This window comes from Sceloporus occidentalis, unplaced genomic scaffold (assembly GCF_023333645.1).
Source record: "Sceloporus occidentalis isolate IW3139 unplaced genomic scaffold, rSceOcc1.0.p SCAF_3, whole genome shotgun sequence".
In the NCBI taxonomy this organism is placed as follows: domain Eukaryota; kingdom Metazoa; phylum Chordata; class Lepidosauria; order Squamata; family Phrynosomatidae; genus Sceloporus; species Sceloporus occidentalis.
In genome coordinates this window covers 214,082,624-214,107,821 of record NW_028316983.1, presented here as the reverse complement: position 1 = coordinate 214,107,821, position 25,198 = coordinate 214,082,624, and the positions used below count along the sequence as shown (strand labels likewise).

The window sequence follows — 25,198 nt, the reverse complement described above, 5'->3', positions numbered from 1 at the left end:
GAATTTACTTATGTTTCACCTTGGCCACCATTCAGCATTATTTGAATAGGCAAGTATACTACCCAGCATGTTCTTTCATGGACCCAATGTTTTCATCCATAAATTCAAGAAATTGTTCTCAGTGCCTTGCTATGGATGCTTAAGCTCTCCAAAATATTATGATTTCTCCAGAAAAACTCAAAGATCCATAGAGCACTTTTGCTAACTGGACTCCTATTGCAGTGTTATTGAAAGTAGACTTGAAACTGTGGAAAACAGAATTGCGAAGATGAGCAATGTCCATATCCAGTAGAGGGCTACTGTTATTTAACTACATAGCAGAGTTGGCAAAGAGATTGATGCACAGACTGAAGCAAATCAAGAGAAATATGTTACCCTCAATGTGCTTTGGGCACTTTTGCTAGTGTCCCCTTACTCATTTTTGCAATTCAATAACTGAGTTTCTGGAGACCACGGTTTGATTCCCAGTTTGACCATAAATCCTTCTGGGTGGCCTTGGGCAAATCACACTACCTCAGGGGAAGGCAATGGGCAAACCTCAGTGAATAAATGTTGCCAGAAAAACTCCACAATAGGTTCACATTAGAGTCACTACAAATTGGAAACAACTTGAAGGCATACAACAAACAACAATTGGATTTTTTGTGTCTTTGCTACTTACCGTAATTAAGTGCACACCAAATACAGGATTCTGGCCTAAGATTAAAGGATGCCATAGAGGAATGCCCACCCTTCTAGATGTAGTTTCATATTTAATCTGATGCAGTACATCGGGACACCTGTATAGTGTGTGTGTGTGTGTTGTAAGAAGTAAAGACAGATAGTTTTAACTATTAGGCCCAGCAGTTGTAGCAGTGTATTTAGGACTGGATCTAGATTCAGGCATGTCTAGGTGGATTTGTTGATCTATGGCCATTCTATCTAGAGTTGAATATATCCGACATTTTCCATAGTGAGAAACAATGCAAAGAACTCCATCCTATATGCTAGTCACCCCATTCCCCTTTCAGATTTTTTTTCATTTCTTGCACAACCTTGTCTGCCTCAGCCATGCTATTGCTTCTGATATATTTGAAGAAATATTTCTTGTTGTGTTTATCTTTTTAACAATATGCTATTTCAAATTACTTTTGATCCTCTTACATTTCATTTTGCTCACCTTATATTTGTTACCACTGTATACATTCCATTTTGTACTCATTTTGACAATTCCTCCATTTATATTCTCTTCTGTTATCATTATTACTATTGTATTTATTTATATCCCACCCTTTCTTCAAAACTGGGACTCAGATGTAATTAGTAAGGGTTTTTACCTTTCTGATATACATCATTATAATTAAAAGAAACTTGCATCTTTTTTTCTACATACACGTGAAGTCCTAATAATTTCTATTCAGTGGAAGAACAGTGCAGAATGTGCGATCCTCCAGATACTGCCAAGACTACAATTCCCATCATCCTTCACTATTAGATATGCTGGCTAGGGTTGATTTGATCAATTGTGACTGTTCTGTTGCAGTAAATTATACTCATATAAAGACAGTTTGTTTTAGCCTCATACTGTTGTTTTATACAGCAATAAGAGTCCAGAACCATAAGCTTAAATATATATTTTATTAGAGAATGTATCTAAAATACAATATTAATTTGTTTAAATTATGACATTATTTTAATGGTACAATAGTCTCTATTATATCTATGGTATCAACAATTTTTACACATAGTAGTACTTAATTTAGGTCAGTTGACATTTTGTAACATGAAAAAAAATGCTAACATTAAGACATGGTTCAGATTTATGGCTAAAAATGTAAAACAAGTAAAATATTTACACTTCACACTTTTTGAAAGCTAAGATATTTAATTTTCAAAACTAATGTTGCATTTTAATGCCTACTTTGATTAAAGGTATTACCTTAAATCAGAAGTAAAATGTCCACATTAGATTGCATTCCTGTGCTTCCATGAAAGATTCAAGTTATTGAGTATACACAGCATCATATATTCTATGAGGTTACTTTTTTTGTTTTTAAAAATGGCTTATTTGTTTCCTCTCACTATATCCCTTGACAGACAGTCAAAGAAAGATACCCTATTACAGCATCAGCACCAACATCACAGCAATTCTTTTCAAATATTGCACACTGTGCTGCTGCTCCCCTTCCATCTTACCCCTGGTAAGCACACTGCACACTTTTCACACTGCAATAAATTTGCCTTCCTCTTGGTTTATGGCCATTTTGCATTTCATTATTAAGAATTTCAGAATATGACAGGAAGAGAAAAGAGCACTAGGAAAAACAAATGTCACTAGTGCATGTATGGCATTAGTCTGATTTGTGCTTAGCTTGGAAAAATCAAACCCAAACCCTCAAGAACACAGCAATGTTTAATGGACAAAGCCTATTGGAATGAAGCCCTAACTTCTCTGCCCTTTAAGGGCTGGCAAGGGCGCCAGTTGTCAACCATGGCACACTGCGGCTCATTTTCATCATTGAAGCAAAGGCAACGGAGTTTGTCAATCTGGAGGAGAAAAGCAAAGAAATAAAGGAGTAAGAATTTGACAATTTCCAGTGGCATTCTAGATTATACCCTTTGTGTAGAGCATCCTCCCCCAAACAGGCATCCCTCAGATTTTTTGACCTGCAGCTCACATCGTCCATGGTCATTGCCTATGCTGGCTGAGGATGGTGGGAACTGTAAGCCAAAATGTCTGCAAGAGTGCAAGGCTGAAGAAGACTAGCTGGAGAGTTTTTCCTAGGTGTATATAGCATAAAGGGACCAAAACAGTATGCCTATACAGTTGTGCTTGCATTAAGTTTACAAATGGCTGTTTATCAGCAGTGTACATTTGGCGGGACAATTTAATATTTTAAGTCTTAGTTCCTTCAGCCTTCTTTCCATTGTGACCTTTTTCATGTAAAAAACAGTGGCGTAAAACAAGAATGGGAGTAAATCTCATGCTTTTAAGTCCCACGCTCAGTTAAAACATTTAAGCACTCTGTCATGTTTAAAAGGACAATTTTGCATCTTTGCATACTAGATTGAATATTTAATACTCTGTCATGCACCTGAAGTAACACTGCAATGTGATACAAACTTTCATAACAGGTTTTTTCCCCATAAGTGGCTATATATATGGCATTTATTCAGTTGTAGCAAGGGTATCTGTAATAGTCTCTTTAGACCAAATGTGTTATTTATATAACTTGTTCAATTCTAATTCTAAATTCCAGAATATGTAGATTTCATTATGCACACTCATCCATACGTGAAAATCTCTCATGCATTAATAATTCAATGTAAGATATATGGGTGAGATATGTAAGATATAATTCAATGTGAGATATAATTCAATGTGAGATATATGGGTTAGAAATATCCTTCATTTTATTTGAAGGTGTTGTGTCTATTAATTGAACCAAATGAATGAAATTGCTTATGCAAATACATCTATGGTACTATTTCTTTCATTTACTCAATGATTCAAGAGCCTTGACTAGCCCCGAAAGCCATGCTTTCTTCTATGCACCACTAATCTCATTGTGTATGTGTCTGAGTGCATTTATACAGCTAGGCCAATCATGTATTATGTTGACTGAATCTTCTAGAAGCCTATGTAACTTTCCGATTCCCTTCCCACCAATCCTGTAAAGACAGTGCTGGGCCAGCATGTACTTTCAATCACCATGAAAACATCCATACCAGAAGAGAACTGGCAGCCTCCGGCTCTAACACAGACATGCCAAATGGCTTAGGTCAAACCACATCAAAAGCAATGGTGACTTCTGAATTGACTTGGGGATGGGGACATCTGCAGCTTCATCCACAAGGTACCCATGATTAAAAGTATATTTCAGATGAGGTAGCCACCATATTAAAAAACTGAGCCATGTAGCATTGACAACTAGAAGTAATCTGTATCATTTATGAGAAGAAACATTCAAACTGAACCTTGCCATAACCTGCCATTAATTTAATTCTCAACCTGTACATGCTCACTAGGATTGCTTTTTGCAGATATTAGTCCCTGCTGTTTCTGTTTTCCTCTGCCCAAGCTAACAATAGTGATGGGCTTGAGGTCAGAAGGTATTTACACATGATTTGCATTGAAGAAAGGCCATAATAAGAAATGATCAAACATCCTCTCTCAGAGTTTCCTATCTTAAAAGCATCCCTATGTAAAGGAGTGATAATGAATATAATAAAACCAGGGGATATACTCCAGTCAACTGGTTTACACTCCTTTGTCAAAGGGTAACACATTCCCGGCTGGAGTGTGAGCCTTTATGTTGTTTTATGGTAAGCTACAGTTCCATTATAGGCTGTCTTATCTTTGCTGAAACTAACAAAGCAGAAAGATTATAATGTTTCCTACAAAGCACAATTTTCTCAGTGCATGGATTTACCTGTTCCTTGCTGATAGTTACAGGCTCTTTCAGAACAATCCAGGTGACGCACTCAAGCAAGGGGGGAGTGGTCAGTGATCCCAGATAGGTCCAGAAATCACGGGAGGAAGGAAGCAGACTAGTGGGATCAAAGTTTGTGAAGGCAGCCCGTTTGCCCTAGAACAAATAAAACATCAGATAAAATAAAGCAGTCTCACACAAAAGTAGATGTTATGTACACACACACTAGTGATTTTGCAGTTCTAAGGGAAGGTTCCATATTTTTTGATAAAAGTAAAGTATGCATCTATTAAATAAAAAAAAATTTTAAAAGTATACAGCTAATAGAGAAGAGAGCAAAAACAGAAAAAAGACTTGAAACAAATTCCTGTTGCATTCAAGACCTGTAGAGAAATTTAGTAAAATGCAGATTTAGTAAAATGCCTGTCACAACAGAAATTACACCTGCTGAGGCTCTTCACAAATCTCAGTACACATATGCACCTTTTGGTCATAGCCAGCCATTAATAGTTGGCCGCCCTTTCTGCTGGACTATAACATAAGGGGCAATAACATTCAAAATATATCTAGTGTGGTCAAATCTGTTTGTACAAACCAATGAAAATGTGGGATTGTGCAAAGCAATTGAACAAACATGGGATATATTTATGCTCCCCTCACCCCTAGCCTGCCAAATGAAACAAGTACTTCTTTCAAGAAATAGCTGAAAGCAGTGCTACAAGTTTCTGTGCTGTTTGAATATAGTTTCCTCACCAACAAAAGACTGAGGAATCAGTGAAAATATATGGGCCAGAATCTTGTTTGGACACTATGCTAGAGTAACGAATTAATTCATGCTAATGGTTTTACTTTCTGCATGCTTTAGCAGGGAGATGAGAGAAAGGAAAGGTTGCTGGCTTTGTACTGCCATGGATTAGGAAATTGTCAAATTGTCTTGGAGGATTCACAGACCCATCTACCCACTCCAGGTCAGTCATTTGGGAAACGACTGCCACCTTCAACAGTGATTAAGGAAATGAGCACAAGACATGTAACAGTCTTTTCTTCCCACTCCCCCACTGCATTTTACCTTTCGCCACTATTGTTGCCTTTGCTTCCACTGGCATGATTACACCACCAGAAATAAAACAAGAACAGAATCCCAGTTATGGAGTAAGAAACTAAAAACAAATCCCTTGTAATCCCCTTCCAATGCTTTTCTTTGAATTAAAACTTGAGACCAACAGTGTAACATTTCTTAGAAGCTAAAAAAAAAAAAAAATCCAACCTAGAGACATTACCTTGTGTTTAATGGTGTCCAATGCGTCAGCAACCTTCTGTATTCCAGGACAGGCATTCCCTACCTGTGATGTAAAGGAATGAAGAAGAAAATGCATGTGTTGCATTTAATGGCTATTTACATTTATTGCTTAGAAAAACATTCAAACCCATGCCACTGACACATTTTATAGAAATTTATCTTACTCTGACAAGGAAATTAATTAGCCAATTGCTTTAAAAGCAAAGTATTTTAACACCCTAACCACCAAAGTCCTAAATATGTTTACATGAAAGGAAATCTGTTTGATTTTAGTGAGAAACAGCTCCACAGTAGAAAAATTCAGTGTTTCATATTTAGACACAGAATTTGTATACAATGAAGTGCACCATAAATATTCACCATCACAACTGGAAAGGGTAAAGAGATGCAGAAAATCAAGCACTACATGCTCTATGCAACTGATGCAGGGTGTCTGAAAGTGTGTTATTTTATAATCAGGTCTACATGCCTAACTACAAACACCATGTAAAAAGCTGCTCTATGTGCACAAGATTAGGGCCTCAACCATTTGCAGTTGTGACAGTATATTGGTCAAAAGTGAAGTTATTTGACTTTCCTGTAGTATGGGGCTTGGCTTATTTGTATGAGTAATATGAACATTTACTCAGTAAACATCTTTGTAGAATATACCTTATCTTGAGACATGCTATATTTGGGCTGGGTTGCCTGATTTGTGATGTTTGCTAAAAGACAATGGCCCTATATCATTGCAGGAGGTTGGTCTACGTGGCTTTGGGGCCCTTTGAGCTCTACAATTTTGTTCGTTAAAAAAAGACTTATTCTTGAACTGTTTACTTCTCACAAGAAGCCAAAGGACTAAAAGAAAGGAAGCTTAGTATTACAAAGCCAGCTTGAATGATTATGAAGAGTTAGTTCAGCTTCTAGAGGAGAAGTAAATCAGCTTGGTGAAAATGTTCTACAAGACCAACAAAGATGGAAAAAGAGGGTATAAATGTACTAACCTTCAAAAACACACCCACAACTGCCAGGCCATCAGGATGCTTCACAGCTTCACCAAAACTACCATATTTTGTGTTCCAGTGAACCAAATGAAGCTGGAGAGAAGAGAAATCAGAAAGAAAAGACTGTTTAAACTCATGTATTAAACATTAACAGCCCCTTTACTGCTGAGGTATTAAAGGAGAGAAATTCTAAGAACTTGTTTGAACAGTGATCTGTTTTGCCATGCAGCATGAAATACAAATATAGATATTAGTTCTCTGTTCTCACACTAGCTTTTCATGTCCATTTAAATAATGGCCTAAATGCAAACATGCTGCCATATCCTGCAAAATATACTGTGAAAAATTGCTATGTCCTTTAGTGATAGCTTTGCCTGAATAATTCTCAGGTTTGCCCTAATGACAATAGATCAACCTGTGAAATTGGTCCTTATTTTTAAAGCCACGAAGAGTTTGGGAAAGAGATGTTTGAAGTTAACACTAGAATCAATATCCTGCTTTCTGAGGTCTCATTGGTAATGATGCCAAGGAGCCTTCTCAGTAGATCCTACAAAGTTTATCACTATTGTCTATTCACTTTTTAGAATCTTTTAAATCTCTATCACAGACATGTTCAGAAGAAAACCTTTAGAAAATGGAACTGCAGGGAGATCTTACCTCTGCATCATACTTCACCCCATCAACAGTGTGTTCAGAGCCTTGGCCTTCACAGGATCCCCAATGAATGTGGAACTGAATTAGCTTGTAAGTTCCCTCAACTGGGCCACCTTTCAGCACTAAAAGTAAAAAATAGATAGAGTATATTCAAACTTGATATTAAGACTTAGGCCTCCTAACTAAAATTACTATTTACTATGCCACATACAGCTATATTTATTATCTGAACTGTATTTTAAAATTGGGTTTGGGTAGTTCCACTAATGTCACTGACATGATAAGCAAGGAAGGATAAATTGCATTTAAAAAAGATTTTCAAGGTTGGATTTAGAACAGAGAATGATTTAGATATACCCAAATAAGAGGAATGCAAAGAGGAAAGGTACTTCTCATATACGAATGCTAAGCTATATATGTATGCCAAGTTTACTGTATATTTTTCCCTTTAGCATCTCCCAGTTAGAACCACATGCCACTTTGTCTTTCCAAGCTGGGGTTCACGGGTAGGCCTTTCAGATGTATATATAAGCCCCAACTCGGAGAAAGCCAAACTTATCCCACAAAATTAATGGGATAAGCAGCCAAGCTGTACATATTTCTTTGAAATCCAATATTGAGTCCCAAATAATTATGAAAAGAATTTCAATCTTAAATAAATCATAGCAAAAAGTGTAATAAATAATATATCTCATTGAGTTCAGTGAGACATGCTTAACTTCACCTGAATTAGAACTAAGAAATGTCCTGACTTGCGCAGTAGCAACACAAGCATTCAACAAAATATGTTTTCTTGGCAACTGTGAATGAATCTCTTTCCATTTATTACAGACATAGGTAAAAATAAATATATCTTTCAGACTTTTACTTTTTTAAACTTTTACTTTTTCTAAAGAGAAAAAAGCATATCTTCATTTTTCTTTCCCATTTTCAAACAGGTGTAACATTGCGCCTGAGCATTCTTTGACAAAAAGTTTTAGCAAGCCACACAGATCTTTTTTCCACTATTCCTAAATGTGTCAATACAGCAAAGTTTCCTTTTGGACATTTCCCCCTGGTTCCACATAAACTCATAAAATATGATGTGACCCACCCCCAACATTTCTATTATATCTTTCAGATTCTCTAAACTTTATCTGCTGCTGCCTCCTCCAGATTTCCATTTGTATTTCCCCAGCAAATCATAACATCTACCACAATTGCCTCTTTCTCTTTTACAAAAATGAAGTCTGTTTTTTTCAATATATTATCTTTATTTCTAATATGGGGCTCCCAGTGTACCCTCAAATTTAATCTTTTGGCTTCTTCAACCAAAAGCTTCCCCAATTTATTGTGTCACCAACTTCTTGCTTGTTGAACAGCAGGACACTGTCCCAATATATGGGATAGGGATTCCATGCTTGCATCACACTTACAATATCTCTTAACAGACCTCTCATTCCCTCTGCCCAAAAGTTCCCTCATAGAATATACATTGGATCTTAATTTTAATGCCATAATAGATTCCCTCTCTTTCACCTTTTGATCTTAACCAACTGTTACTGATGGGATCATTCAGAAACCCTGGAAGCAATCTCCCTTGACATTGGTATTCTTTCCATTTTTGCATTTCTTTCTTCCTACCCTCCTGTGGGCCCTTAAAAATCCTTCTCAGTTTCCCCCATCCTCTTCCACATTCTCTATCCTTTCTGTCACATTTCCAATGTCTTATCTCCTATTAATGGTATTGATTCTTTTTGCCCACAGCAGCCAACCAACATTTTTCAAATTCTCCTGCTACGCCCATCTCCTTGGCCATATTTCTTATTGTTATATGTGATGAATCTGCGATCCTTTGTAGTGTTTTACATCTTAATTCTAGTATCAATTCCTCCAATTTAGTAATACCTAAACCCCCATCCCTATTTTTGGCACAAATGAAATTAGTACAAATACTGCAGAAGCTGGAACTTAGTCTATATCCAACTTTCTAAGCATACTTTATATTACCAGCAGCCTACACTCTGTCTTACATCTCATAAACGTCAAAGAAATATCATTTATATAAACCTGGCATTAGAAACAACTCAACTGGCACGCATCAATAAGTGTTGATTTGCTGTCTGTCATGTCTGAAAAACCACAATTTAAAAACACATACATGCAGGTTTTTTCTCCCTTTTTACTACTTCTGTCACTTGTAGAGGGTATTTTGGGATTGAGACCAGATTTGTCAGAAGATTCTATTGAATATAGGCTCTGAGATCTTCACTTGACTTTTTATTTCAGTGGATTAAAAAACACACACCATTTAAAGCATTTTAATGCAAAATGCAAACTTCATAGATATATACATATATGTGACCCCCTGAGGGCTGGTCTGTTTTGCTTGGTCTCATATAATTTGATTAATCACTACTGAATATTCAGCTTGCCTCCATTAACAAATAGTTATTGAAGTATTTTGAATGCTCAGATAGGGTGGCTGAGTTGTGGTGCATGTGAAAATAGATGAAAGAGGGATCATGAAGGTATGAGACCAAGGAGCAGTTAGTCCTCCGCATGTATGTCTCCTACATGAAGCATCTTGTCCCTTCTGTGTGTTGAAATCAAGGAGTCATATGTAGATATCACAGATAAGAGGGAGAAAAATATGAGCAGTAGCAAGGTAAGACAGAAATAAATGGATTCAGAAAAGAGTGAACTGAATTCTGCCAGTGCAACTTTGGTATACCCTCTTTTGTATGGCTGCTCCTTGTTCGTCTTGGGAAACTATACCCTGAGGACTGGAGCATCCTCTGAAATGCAGCAGTACTGGAGAACACAGTTATCAATTGCTAATAACTCCAGTTCCCATCAACCTTGGCCAGCCTTGCCAATGAGGAGCAGTAGTTCATCAACATCTAGCTGGCCAAAGAGTCTCTATCTCTGAAATAAAAAAATGAGGTGGAGATTTCCAGCTGGGTGGGAGGAATCAGTGGAAATAGGAAACACTCCACTTTGCATAGGCAGAAATCTCTTCTATTTGTCCAAGGAGTTGTTTTGATCATATCTGCTAAGAGCAAAAACATACTCTGAAATATGTTTAATTTCAAAACAAAATGGGGACAGTCTTTTACTCTTTTTGAGATCTACAGATAACGTCTGTTGTTCAATGAGGCCTGGGTTCACATATTCCATCTTCATACTTTCTCTTCCTTCCACATTGCCAGGAGTACTTCAGTAGGTCTTCCTTTCCCAAGTCAGCTTGTTTTATCAGGTAGACTAGGAATCACAATTTATCACTAATTTGCCTTAGTTTAAACTAGTCTGCTTCACAGTCCATGACTTGAAATTGATTTGTTTAGAAATGGGTTGGGGTTAGTGACAAACCACAGCTGCTGTTCAGACAACATGAGAAGCCAACTTTAAGGGAAACTTTATTTAAAAAAATAATTTTGCTCCACCATAAACAGATGACATTTAGGTTTACCAAACATTAACAGTCAGGTTTTGCTGGGTTGCTATTTTCTGATACAGATAAATTGAGCTAAATGGGCCACTGCCTGATTCAATACAAGGCAGCTCCCTATATTTCCGTATACAATGCATTTTATGTAAGTGTGTATATGTGTGGTTATATATACATGTATGTACAATACATGTACGTATGAAACTACTGTAAGAGGATATAAAAATAAATAATTTGCCCCTAAAAATCCCATGTCCTAATGTACTGTACTACTTCTGACAAGAGACAAAACTAATAAGGATTTTAAAGGATTAGGCCGTGTTGTCCCTGACTAACCCACTAGCTATTGTTGAGTTCAAACAGGGTGAGTTCTAATCATTATCTAGCAGCCTATGCACAAGGCAGAATGACCAATTTTGAGGGCTTTTTTTAGAGGTGAGGTATGTTATCTCCTATAGCCATGCTTTCTATATTTGGATCCCAATTCTTGGTTCCAAACAACTACACACAGAGAACCTTACATTCTGAATGATTCTGACAGCCTAGCTCTCTGCTGGTCATGCTGTCATATCTTCTCACCCTAAAAAACCTTTTTAGCAGTTTATTCTGATAAACAGCAGTTAGTTGCCCTGAAAGGAGTCAGTTGGGGAGGAGACAGTCTGATAGTGGCAGAAGGTTTAACATAAGGAGATAAGGGGGTTTTTAAAGCAAAAAAACACACACTACCCAAGTTTTCTGAAACTTCCCTTATTTACATATAACCTATGCCTGTCATTTGTGATTGCCCTAAATGAACTTGTTAGCCTGTCCTGAAGAAAACCCACTGCTATTTAAAGAACCAAGATTATTCCTGGGTATCCAAGGTCCTCATAGGGCATAGGTGATTTAGGGTTAATTCATATACATTAGCTTCCTATATTGGCATCACTTGTGCCTCAGACAGCTACCATAAACCAGGATTTATGCTACTTCCACAAAACATGGGCAGAGAAAAAGAAAGAGCCAATGGGTTAAATCCAATGTTACTTCTGCCTAGAATTGACCCACTGAAATGAACGAGACTTCCTAATTTCTCCTTGCATAAGTTCCATTGACTTCAGTGTATTTTCTGGAACTAGGACTAATATTGGATTAAGCCCAGAATTAGCCACAGTTTTCTGATGTGTCCACATAGAGGCCCATGCATTACCTACACAGTCTACATGTAGTTTGCTTACAAAATGTGATCAAATTATAGAAAATTGTTGCATGTGAAACAATCCCAATAAGCTTAGATAGTTAGAACCTCAAATTACATGTGATGATAGATACACTAATGCACAGATATAGTCAGTTTACAATAACATATATACTCTTCCTAGCAAGAGTGGGTAAGGAGGCAAGTACAAAAGACAGAACTATAGGATACACGAAGGGAACAGAATTCATTCTCTGGACATAATTAATTTGGTATTTCTCACATCTCCCCATCCCAATTATGTTTATTCCTAATTTATGTCCTACTGATTTCAATAGCACTTGCTTCCATGAAAGTACACCTAATTTGCACTCTTTTGTAAATATTGCAGTACTCATTGTTTTCTTAATGCAACATGCATTTGTATTTGAATATAATTCCATACAGGAACTTGTAGTCAAATTATTATTACAGGGTTCCCTCCAACAACAACTACCTAGTTTAGTCTAGGCAAAAAGGAAGTGAAGAAAGAAAAAATCTTTTAATGCCCACTTATTAAGCATCAGTATATGTTCACAGAAACCTACGTGTAAACACCTATGCATTTTATGGCATAAGGAGAAATCCCCCAAAAGGTGCTGGAAATGTGTCCTTTCCCAGTTCACATGTCCTGGCTTTATCAGAAAGTTTATTCAGGGTGAGGCTTAACTGCCAACAGAGTGTTAATATGCACTTTTACAGAGTGATTGCTGAACCTGTTTTATAACATTTATCAGTCAAAAACTACTGCCTTATCAAGGCTTCCAGCTGCCTACTTATGGCTAGAAGAGGTGCTGTGTTAAGGGCTAACAGTTATTATTTTTTGCATTAATGCATATTGAATATATGTCAATAAAATTACATTACAACACATTACTTGCAGAATAGTAGCGGGAAAGGCTATGAGAAATATTTAGGAGTAGGTTACAGACATATTTGTTTATCAAGAATAATTTCCCTAATGAGATAACTCTGAAATAAATTAATCTACGAAAGTACTATTTAAGCAATTACATTTAAGTGGTCCCCCTAAATTTTTAAGCAGGCTTTCCAGAATAAATTGTGTGCTTTCATTCCTGTGTGGTCTGGTCTCCATATACTCTTGACGATATTTAGGAATATTACTCTGCCGACAAAATCTTAACACTATTGCATGGTAACTAGTCATAGTTGTGGTAATGCATAACCATTGACTGCAGCTGACTGTACCAACTACCTTGGCTTGAAGTGGTACACAACTTTGGTTTATTTTTAAAGTGGTCCATATAAGTAATCCCATTTTAGCATACATTTACTATCCCCAAGTGAAGTCAACTGACACAGAGAAATACATAGGTCATAATAGCATTACATTGGAGAACAAAGCATATTTCTAGCTTTGTACACAGAGTTTGGCTTGACAACACCCAGCCACCAGCTGATTTGTAGTTTGAAAGCCATCAACATAAAGAGGATAAGTAAAGCATTTGGAAAAGTTAACTTTGGGGCTGAATAGACAGACTGGCTATTTGAGCCAGCTTCCCAGTGCCATGGGGCAACTGGATACTGCATGTCCTGACTCCACCCTCAATCCGGCCTCATGCTGCCCTCCCAACCAGATGGCAGGCAGCATTAGGGCATTCCTGCAGTGCAGCAACCAGAGGCCACACACACCAGGAGTGCAGAAGAGCCTCAGTAGCACTGAAAAGAGCACCCCCTTTCCAGCCCAACAAGGAGCGGCAATTTGCCACTCCTTTTGGGGCTGGAAAAATGCCAGATCGCGGCCTCAGCATGTGGTTGCTGCAGTCCCAATCTGGTGCTCAAAGGGGTGGCACAGAACCGCCCTTTTACAGCTGTCTGCTTTGGCCCTTTCTCAGGCTGTTATTCCCAGAATCTTACAGCCAGCAAGAGCAGTGGAAGTTGTAGGCCCAAAATAATTTTACCAAGCTGTAGGTGACCGCTAAATCCAGCTAGCATGACAGCTACAAACACATATGGGACTACAGTTTTCCTTTTATGAAAAATAAACCAACAAATAGTGGTTATACAATACATACAAGTGGAGCTGAATTCATGTGTGAGTTTCTGACACTCATGTTAGCAACACATGTAAACAATTTTCCATCCCCAGTCAGTTGACAGCCTAGTATCTGAACTGACTCAACATTTTGGGGAGTTGGATGAGAACTTGGCCTTTGTCTTAGATTCTACAAAGATTGTGATGGTCAGTAACTGCAACGCAGTATATATATTTTCACATCCATTCTTTAACAAGTAATGGTAGCAATTTTTATATAGTGTAATGGCTTTTAATTAAGCAACAAAGTATTTCACCTCACCATTTTGCTGTTGCTAAATTATGGTACTACTGTCTATAAAGTACTATATATTATAGGCACATCCATTTCAAATCATTTACAGAATAATTAATATTTTATTGCTCATCCTCCCAGAAAAGCCACTTATGAAGCTGTAGAATCCTAGCTTTCAACATTTCCTCTGTCTTTAAAGTCCTGACTTCCCTAACCTAAAGGTTATAAAAGGCAAACTGAAAAGAAAGCTGGTTTTTGTATTTAGTTTAAACCATTTTGTAAAATGCCATCAACTGTGGGTTGGATCTAGTCATGTTTAGAACCGACCCACTGAAATCAATGAAGCTTAATTGAGTTACAACTCAATTTATTCTGAGTATACTGTAAGTAAGGCTGGATCCAACCCAATATATCTGAAGTCCAGATCAGTTTATTTTGCTGTCATAAAACAAATCCACAAGTGATTGATTCTGTTTCCAGAAGCAGTCTCAGCAAGAAAGTAATTTGCTAATGTTTACTATGGAGTTCACAGCTTATTAACCAGCTAGGCTGCAAACAGGTTATAAATTCTCTCTTTTAAATCATTAATTTTCCAACACCCACTTCCTTTTTTAATAGTTGCACTCTGGATGGTCCTCATCCTGTGCTGTTTTTGTAATGAATGAATTAAAGCATAGATATTTTCTTACAAAACAGTTTTTAAATCCCTGAAACATTATACAGGTGAGGAAACATGTTTATTTAGGTCTATGATAGGAACTAATTCGCAGATGGGATACCAAATGCAATGCTCTAATGAAGAGATTTGGCCACATGCTACAAACCATATATTCTGGAACAGCCTAAAATAAGTTTAGCAGACATAAGTCCTATTGTACGCAATAGGAATTACATTCAGGGAGTAATGCTTAGAATCACAGCCTTAAATCCTATGCATTTTTAAAGAGAGGTCACTCTAAGTGGCTACTCCCATGAATGCCTGCATAAATTTGCAGCCTAAAGGAATCTTTTGTGAGATTACTACCAAGAAAGTATAGATTATCTATGGATTATCTATGAACTAACTATTCCTTTCGCCTATAATTATGGTGTGTGCACCTGCACTGAAATCCCTCCAAGTGGGAAGAAGTGAAACAGAGATATGTCTTTGGACAACAGATCCCAGGCAGCATTGCAGGTGACCATGCTGTTTGAGGGAGTCTAAGACTGCAGACCCCAAAAGCAATTTTTCTAAGGATTGGAAGTGGGGACTCTATTACTGCAGAAGTAGCAATGCAAACTGGTGCCAAAGCTGCTGCAGCACTCACAAATCTCTGAGCTAGGAGCAAAACTATGCATGCCCTCCAGGCTTCAAGCTCTCTAAAATTTTCCCAATCATCTGCCTCCTGCATCTGCATACACATTTCTTTTTACTGGAAATATGCAGCTGACTCCTACTGATTTCAGGGAGATACATTTATAGAGAAGATGGGTGCCTTCTAATTTTTTTATTTGCCTTCAAGTCATTTCTGTCATCTGCCAAAGCTAAGGTGAATCTAGCATATGGCTTTCTTGGTAGAATTTGATCAGAGGCTGAGAGAGTGTGAGATGCTCAAGGTCACCCAATGGGTTTCCATGGCCAAGTGGGGGATTTCAAACTCTGGTCTCCAGAATCATATTGCAACACTTAAACGACTACACCATGCTGGCTTTCTCCAATATCAGGAGATACACATCTGCCACTAAGCATGCTTACTACTGATAGCCATATAGAATGTTCACTAACTTAAAGCCAGTTATGCAATCTAGTTAAAAGAATGCTTGTGAATTAAAGCTGGTCCCATCAGAGTTTCAAAATCTTAGTTTTTCAGTTCCATCAGGTTGTGGATTGGACTGGAGAACTTAGCCTTAGATGTAGTTACAGATCCTATACTATCAGGATCAACTGATATCTCTGGATAATTTGTAGTAGATGAGGAAGGATCTCCTAACTCCCATTTATTTAATAACATCAAATTGAATGCTTTTTTTAACTGGTAAATGATCTGTAGTAAGTGAGCTATAGTTAGGTAATTGGGTGTGTAGGTCATTCTGCTTTATGGATTATGAAGTTCAGTAGGTGACAACAGCTAACCCCTCTCCATTCAGTTAATAAAATATGGGGATACAAAAGTAATTTTAAAAATAGAACCTACACACTTGACGTTTGCCACCCCTTGCTATGAAGAATGTGTAGTCTAGTGCACTTTTAGTACATTTACTAGAAAGATATGGGGACCAAAGAAACTGCACTTATGGCGGGGGAAAGGAAGTGAGAAAACTTTACAAATGATTACAAGTAAACCATGCAGAACAACTTTTGCAAAAACAGCATACATATCAAAATAATGCCAGCAATTAACCCAAGGGAAGAACTGCACCTTTCCCACCACTGTCCATGAAAGCCCCCTAACAAATTACTGTTGATCTTGTACAGTTTGTGGATTTATGTCATTTCTAAACTGTATTAGAGATTATTAAATGTTAAATGCACTTTTGAAATCCTTAGTGCCAAGTCTGACCATCAAAGTCCTAAGGATTTACAAAACTGCATAGTCAAGTACAAGCAACAAGACTGCAGTGGGTAACACTTTGCTTTCAAAATATCATTCCACTGCATTTCTTTTTTCTGGCTGTTTCATATTGCAGCAAAGCAGAACCCAATCTTCTCTAAAGCAGTCCTAAGCTTTCTTTTTCTGTTAAGATCACTGTTGACTGGAATATCTGTAACAGTGGCTTTATGACACAGAGGAGAAAACCTTGGGAAGATTCTGTACTAATGAAAGTGATAAGCACAAAACATGGTCTGCCATCAAAGAATACATTTTATTGTATAAAAACCTAACTATTCTCTAAGATACTAAGGCAATCATAAAATAGCCACAGGACTTCTATTGTGTCAAAGAGATATATGTTGTTGGGATAAATCCAACTGTTAATTTCAACTAGAGGTATCTGAAAGAACTGATGAAAACTTGGAAAATAAACACTTATGTACATCCTATTGATCCTATGGGTCTACTCTAATAAAAATTAATAATTGGATTTACTTTTTTGCCTTTTTATTTTGTATGTTTCAATAAAGAACGCTTGGAACTTTTAATAGCACATTTGAGCAGCTCAGTGGCTCAGTTCCAAAAATATATGTGGCCCATTCCATATAACTGATGACAGTCCCTCAGATGTTGTTGGATTGCAACTCCCAGCATTCCTATCCACAGGCTATGCTATCTGGGCTACTAGGAATGCTAGCCCAACAATATGTGGTAGGACACCACATTTCTAAAGAGCAATATGAGATACAAATGTGTTCTGTATCATAAAGTTTTTACTAACCCACTGCCTGTTCCATGTGTTCACCTATAAACAACAATAGATCTTTACATTTGAAAACTCTCTGCATTAAAATTTTATTATTTCACACATATCTGACAAACCCACCAAACTGACAGGTAATAATATGAATCCCTTTTGTTCTGATTATATCATAAAATCAGAAATTTTTTGATGTGAAGGCTTTCATGGCCGGCATCCATATTTTTCTGTGGGTTTTTCGGGCTATGTGGCCGTGTTCTAGAAAAGTTTATAAACTCTTCTAGAACATGGCAATATAGCCCAAAAAACCCACAGAAAACCCAGAAACTTTTTCTTTCTTTTTTTTAGCAATTGCTAAAAAATTAAAAAGTCAGCATCTGCAGCCACAAAATAGAATGGCATACTTTTACATTTTGCGTAGTGGAGGACAAATTAATATAGATATGACCAAAATTCTACTAAATTGGAACATATGATATGTACAGGCTTAGAAACCCTTAAATTCGTAGCCTGGCAAATCTAATTAGGACTGTTGTGTTTTGGTGGATGCTATATTGATACAACGGTTAATTCATTTCACAGCTGTTTGTTAAGCTATAAGGCTTCCCCATTATCGGTCAGGTCTTTAGTCTGATATTATTTTGTCTAACTGGCAGCAGCAATGCAAGATTACTCTTTTATATTTATTGTTTTTATGTACAGCGCTGTGCAAATCTACAGCGCTTTATAAATAAATAAATACATAATTTGGGCCATAGGTCTTTTCCAGCCCAACTCTGCTGCCTGTTGTTCTTTAACTAGCTATGGCAGAGATTGAACCTGGAACCATAATGGGAAATTTCCTAGCAAGGTGAAGATGCAGTTTATATAACAGATACTCTAATGTGTGCATGCAGGTAAATCTGATACCATGTGGTTTTCAACAGCCTGTGAAAGACTGAAGCATCTGCTGCTGAAGCAATATTATCATGCTGTCACACCACCATGCTACTGCTTGCAGTCTCTGAGCATTTCCACTCTACTACTGTCTTCCTCCACTTCCTCCTCCCACTCTCCATAAACTGTAGCTGCCTGAGACTGGCTCCTTGCTGCAGAAGTTAAAATGATCAATGTGGATGCTGTGTTTTTCTAGCAGAGCCACCAGAACAAAGAACAGATCCAAAACAATCTATACTTGCCTCTAGCCTATGCCTTCAGGCAGCTAGATAGATTGATCTGGATTTTCAGAGGTGCTATAATCTACCCACAGGTCCCACCCCCCTGCTTTCCCCCAGTTGAAAAGAAGGTCTCAACACTCCAAATGAAGGAATGGCAAGCTGCAAATAAAGAATTCTTAAACAGGAAAAAACAGAACAGAACTGTGATAGTCATAATCACTCTGTGAATCATGAGTTGTGATGGCTAATGCAGAATCTAGTCTTCTCTACAGAATTCTGACTCTTTTTAAGAAAAAAGTTTTAATTCTGCATAGCACTTATGAATTCTCTTTTTCACTTTCTCTCTCCCTTTCTCCCCCATCCCCCATTGCTAAAGTCTTGAAGCAGTTCTGAATACTGAAGTTGTAGGGAACATCTAATTCCTCCATCACCAATACTCTAACTTTATATGCCCCACTGCTGCCTTATCATCTCTTTCTTCGTTCAAAATATATGAATCAAACAATTCAGTGTTCCAAATAATCTTTAATTTTGCAACCAGAGCAAGGTATATAAATATATGAAATCTGCACAGTCATTGAATTTACTGTATATATAAATATACAATATATAATATATATAATATACTGTAAATTGTTTAATTGCATTTTAAGGGGGAGGGATTGGGGGATATGTAATGTATATTTTAATGTTGTAATCCGCCCTAGTTGTGTTGCACAGAAGGGCGGGATAAAAATAATAATAATTATTATTATTATTATTTAAAACTTCTACTCATGTGAACTACCTGACTTATAACAGAATAAATTTAAAGACTGAGTACATATGATAGGGCCTACACACCCCAAAGGCACCAGATGCCATCTCATTTTGGGAGCTAAGTAAGATTAGCTCTGGTTAGTACTTGCAATGAGTATCAGGTGCTGTAGGCTATATTCCAGAGGAACAAACTGGCAAAACCACCTCTAGAGTATTCCTTGACTAAGAAAGCCATATGTAATTCATGGTGTCACTGTAAGTTTATAGGTGACTTGAAAGTGTGTGTGTGCGTGCGTACACACACATACATGCATGCAATGCCTGCAGCAGTTCAAAAGTCTCAAAAAATTACTGAATAATGATTTTCATCTACTTTTCTGCTTCATTTTCACAGCTCCACTAAGACACATTTTGGGAAAGTAAAACTAAAAACATGATATGATTTTGTTTAGAACAGCTTGTGTATTAACAGGCATTAAGATACTAAGGGACTGCTATGTGACAGATGTAAAAACTCATTTCAGATAGAAAAGATATTGTGCACTTACCTATGTGTTTATTACAGTAATGTTTTTCCAGCAAACACAGCCACATTTAAGTGCACATTTTTGCTGCAATACACAAACTATGATGCTACCAGGAGTCCTATTGAAAATCAAAAGAGGCGAGCTTTGGATTTTAGCCTTTGATACAGTTACTTGCAATACTGTTTGGATAACTCACAAGTCAAAGCTGTTCTAAGCTCTTTGAATTTGTCCCCTCAATGACACTGCCAACACTGGAGGGAGGGAAATAGGACACTTGCTCAAGCAAGTTAAATCAGGCAGTGTCTAGAGAAAGCAGCAGCTTCTGTTTTTACAATGGCACCATTTCCTACATTTAAAAGCTGTTGCACGGTCACTGTAGCTGGATGAAAATTGCTACACAGGCAGCCATCTGAAAAATTGCAATGATTACAAAGCAAGCCTTCAGAGTCTTGCTTGCAGGAGTAGCCTTGTACCTCTGTACTGAACATGTAATCATAGCATTCTCATCAGGCATAGGGATTCACAAGATGAGGGTTTTTTAATTTGCCATTACATTATTGTGCACAGAGACTGTTGCTGAAAAGGAATGACTAACTAGCCCTGGGTGAACTGTGTGGGAATGTGGGAAGAATGCACTGCTGCCTTTATTGAAAAACTCAAAAATATTGCTAAAGGAAAGATTTCAACCTGAAGCCACCTACCTCTCCTGGAGAAAAACGTGGGATGCCATATACTCTTGGATGCCAAGTATCCCTTGTCTTAAAAAATAGCCTCTTATTCTAGCTCAAAAGAGCTTCACATATGCAGCACATTTCGCCCTAAAGAACTCTTCTGGACAGGTACAGCACCACTGCAAACATCCTTGTTAATTTTGTTTTATCTGGCAATCCAAAATTTAGAACAGAATTGTATGCTTGAATTTGTCCCCATTGCCTTTCTCTATTCAGATGATGATCTTCAGCTGCACATATTCTTACACTAGATAATTTAAATGTTATAGAAATATAAAGCTAGTGAACATTTGAAACTTGTAAATTCCAAGTCCAACAGCACACTGGCAAGATGCCCTATTGCTGGAACATGGATTAGCCTGTGCCTTGTAGATTGCTATGTGCCACAAAGCAAAGAACACATCTATCCATCCTGAACTCCTATCTGTCAGATCAACTTACATTTTTCCTATGGAAAAAGAAGAGGTAGAAAAGGTAAAAAAAAATAAAACAAGATGTGGAAGATTGATTATAAAAAGGGGCATGAAGAGAAGTTATCTGTAGAACATTTAACCCAACAATCCTATATCCTATACCAGTGATGACGAACCTATGGCACACATGCCAGAGTTGGCACTCGGAGCCCTCTCTGTGGGCACATGTGCTGTTGCCCCAGCACAGAGTTTGCCAGAGTTTGTTACTAGAAAACCAGAGGGACATGGCACTTTGCAATAAATAAGTGGGTTTTGGGTTGCAGTTTGGGCACTCGGCCTCTAAAAGATTCACCATCACTGTCCTATACACACTTACCTGGGAACAATTTCCATTCACCCAACAGTGGTTACTTACACTTCAGTGAGCAGATATAGGCATGCATTATTAGAGTGATGCTTGGGAAATTAATGGCTCTCCCATATGCTATAATCTATCAATTCTCGAATATGGTGCCCTCTAAAAGTGTTGGATTCCAAGTCTCATCATCCCCAGATGCCTATTGGCCATGGTGTCTGGGTACAATGACAGTTGTAGTCCAGCACTACTGGAGGAAAGATTCTGGGGAAGGTGATTTTAAACCTATCTAGAGTTCTTTGAAGGGATACGGTGAAATATCCAAATAGATGAAGATGGATTTTTATCACATTCAGACATTATACTAATTTCTGGCTACAGCAAAGCCACATTAATGTAGTTAAATATTTAACCTGCTATACTTGCAGCCACTATCTTTTTCTCCCTCCAGAAGGTATCTCCCTTCCCCTTTGCTTCCTACTACCGCCTCCTCCAAAGCCCCACAAAAGAAGCCCCTAAAGTGAACAGGTACGAACCACATTTGTCTCCAGAATCATCGAACTCCACATTGAAGGAGTGCCCATTGTTGACGATGCTTTTGACTGCAGATGGGTCATAACTGAGGCTCAGGGACTTCAGCGAGGCATCATATTTGGCAGATTTATGTTGGATGTCGATCGGAGATTGCCGTTCTCCATTGGCAATGGGGCAGGTCTCATGCCAATGAGAAGGTCCTAGAAAGAAAGACACAGAAAGAGAAGATAGCACAAATGTAAAGTGCCAACTGAAATAAGACAGCAGAAAGATGACTGATAGTGGGGGTGGGGGGGGGACTCGGTGGAAGCCTTAAGGGTAGTTGAGAGCCTTTAATATTTTTGCTTCATCAATATTGGATGTAAGAATGAAATGATTTTGGCTAGCTGGAATTACAAGCCTGAGCTACCAGAGACAGCTCACCCCTGAGGAGCAATCAATGGAACTGACAGGGGTAGCAGAGAAGCAAAGGGATCAGTAAGCTTAGATCTCAACTTGCAGCAATCTATAATAATAATAATAATAATAATAATAATAAATTTTTATTTATATACCGCCCTGTGGCGAACCAATCCGGGCGGTTTACAACATTAAAATAACATACAACATAAAAACAATATGTTTCCCTCCCCCCTTAAAAAGTTATTAAACAACATATCTAATTTAAAACCATAATAACTAGTTAAAATAACAATACATTAAACAAAATAATATCAACCAATAAACCACTGCAACTTCAGTTCTAAAGAAAAGGGGGCTTTGGAGGCAGGAATCTAGGAATCTAAGGGCGAGGGACTGGGAGGAAAACAGCAGCCACCCTCTGCCTTTCTCCACTATCTGGGTATAAGAAAGGAGTAGAGCTAAGAATATTGGAAAAGGCTCCCCCACTGACAACTCTTCCAGGAAGAATGGACACATCAAGTTCCAGAAGGGGAAGTCTGAGTAACACACACAGACACATGCATACACATATACACAGAGGGTAACTGATGGCTCACACATCTCTGTGGGTTGCCTAGCGAAGCAATGATGTGGCTGGCAGATTCCCATTTCATTCTCAATTAACATCCCAGCGGCTGCAGAATTTCCCACCTCACACCCGTTTTGCAAACCTGGGTGAAGAAGGGTTATTCCTACCACCTCCCCATGTAGGGAGATTTCTTAATTTGGGGGCAGAGGGGGAAAATTTTGCTATCATGCATGCAGGGCATTTTGAAAACGGAAAAGGGGATAAAAGGGTAGTCCTCTCTGATCTCCCTGGGGGTGCCCTGATATTCTGCACATCTCTGCCTCCAGCATCCCAGTGACCTGCTTGCCCAGGAGAGTGAGCGTAAATGCTACTGGGACTGCATCTACATTGTAGAAATAATGCAGTTTAACATCGCTTTAACCAACACCAGCTCCATCCCACAGTATCCCGGAGTTTTGTGAGGCACCAGCACTCTTTAGCAGAGAAGGCTAAAGACCTTGTAAAACTACAGACCCCAGGATTCCATAGGAGCTACAGCACTCAATGTAGTGTCAAACTGCATTATTTATGCAGTGTAGATGTATGCTAGGCAGGTGTGAAGCAAGATCAGGTAAGCCCTGGAAATCCAGAGATCTCCTCCTGCCTTGTATTTCAGGCACCTGTGATGAAGATGGAGGGAAGGCTACCAATTTCCCTCTCCCCAAATTCCCTTCCTCCTGGGATTTTCCCCTGAAGCTGGGATCTGTCCCAGTTGGGCTCCAACGCCAGAAGGAAATGCAACCACAGCTTTACTTCGCATTGAGCAATGCAGAGCACTGTGGGTGTTGTGGTTTGGGCGTTGGAGCAGGACGCTGGGGTTTGAATCCTGGCTTGGCCAGGGAAACCCACTGGGTGACTTTGGGCAAACCACACTCTCTCAGCCTCAGAGGATGTTCCATGGCATACCTCCTCTGAAGAAAACTTTTGCCAAGAAAACCCTAGGGAAGGTTCACCTTAGGGTCACCGTCAGACGGAGGCTTCGAATCCTGGCTTGGCCAGGGAAACCCACTATCCAAGACACACTCTCTCAGCCTCAGAGGATGTTCCATGGCAAGCCTTCTCTGAAGAAAACCTTGCCAAGAAAACCCTATAGAGGTCTCAACCTTCAGGTGGCCATAAGCCGGAGTGCTTGGCTTATGGAAACCCTCTGGGAGACCTTGGGCAAGCCACACTCTCTCAGCCTCAGGTTCTATGGTATACTTCCTCCGAAGAAAACTTTTGTCAAGAAAACCCTACAAGAGGTTCACCTTAGGGTTGCCTTCAGTCAGAAGCTTGGCCAGGGAAACCCATGACCTTGGCCAAGTCACACTCTCTCAGCCTCAGAGGCTGTTCCATAGCCAAACCTCCTCTGAAGAAAACCTGGCTGAGAAAACCCTAAGGAGAGGTTTCAACCTTCAGGTGGCCATAAGCCAGAGCTCTGGGCTTATGGAAACCTGCTGGGAGACCTTGGGCAAGACACACTCTCTCAGCCTCAGATTCTACGGCATACTTCCTCTGAAGGAAACCTTGCTGAGAAAGCCCTAGGAGAAAGGGTCGCCTCAGTCGGGTCAGGATCCCAGCTTGGCCAGGGAAAGCCTTGACCTTGGGCAAGAGGTGGGTCGCGCTCTCTCAGCCTCGGAGGATGCTCCAGGGCCAGGGCTCCCTTGCGAGACTCGCTCGCTGCCCAAGGCAGCCGCAGGGAGGACCAAGGGGCCGGGAGGGACCCACTCACCGTTGTCCTTGCCGTAGCCCCAGGACATGGCCAGCAGGAGGGCGGCTGCTGCTGCTGCTGCTATTGGAGTGGCTCAAATGGGAAAGGAGGAGGCAGGGGTTGCTGAGGCGCTGCAAGGTCGTCGTCGTTGGTGGCGGCGGCGGCTGCTGCTGGGGCTTCTTGGCTTCTCCTCAGGGGCTTTTATAGGCTCCGGCCAACTGGGTGCCCCGCGTGGACATCGCTTGGCCGAGGGAGGGGGCGGGGCTCTGCCGGCGGAGGGGCGGAGACTGAGAGGGAAGGAGGGAAGGAGAGAGAGGGAAGGAGGGAGAAGCAAGGAAAAAAGAGAGGGAAGGAGAGACAGCAGAGAGAAAGAGAGAGGAAAGGTGGGACAGAGGAGTGAAGAG

At 39.1% G+C, this 25,198-nt stretch overlaps 1 protein-coding gene across 1 annotated transcript; it reads right to left on the bottom strand.

Annotated features, from left to right (window-relative positions):
- Positions 1–1,598: 1,598 nt before the first annotated feature.
- LOC149317465 (carbonic anhydrase 2-like) lies at positions 1,599–24,973 on the bottom strand. The gene is made up of 7 exons (XM_089517566.1): positions 24,816–24,973; positions 22,098–22,295; positions 7,353–7,471; positions 6,696–6,788; positions 5,693–5,755; positions 4,413–4,568; positions 1,599–2,526 (listed from the first exon to the last, which is right to left on the bottom strand). The coding sequence occupies exons 1-7, from the start codon at positions 24,841–24,843 to the stop codon at positions 2,407–2,409; spliced, it is 777 nt and encodes a 258-aa protein (XP_089373692.1). The 5' UTR covers positions 24,844–24,973; the 3' UTR covers positions 1,599–2,406.
- Between the last annotated feature and the right edge of the window lie 225 nt (positions 24,974–25,198).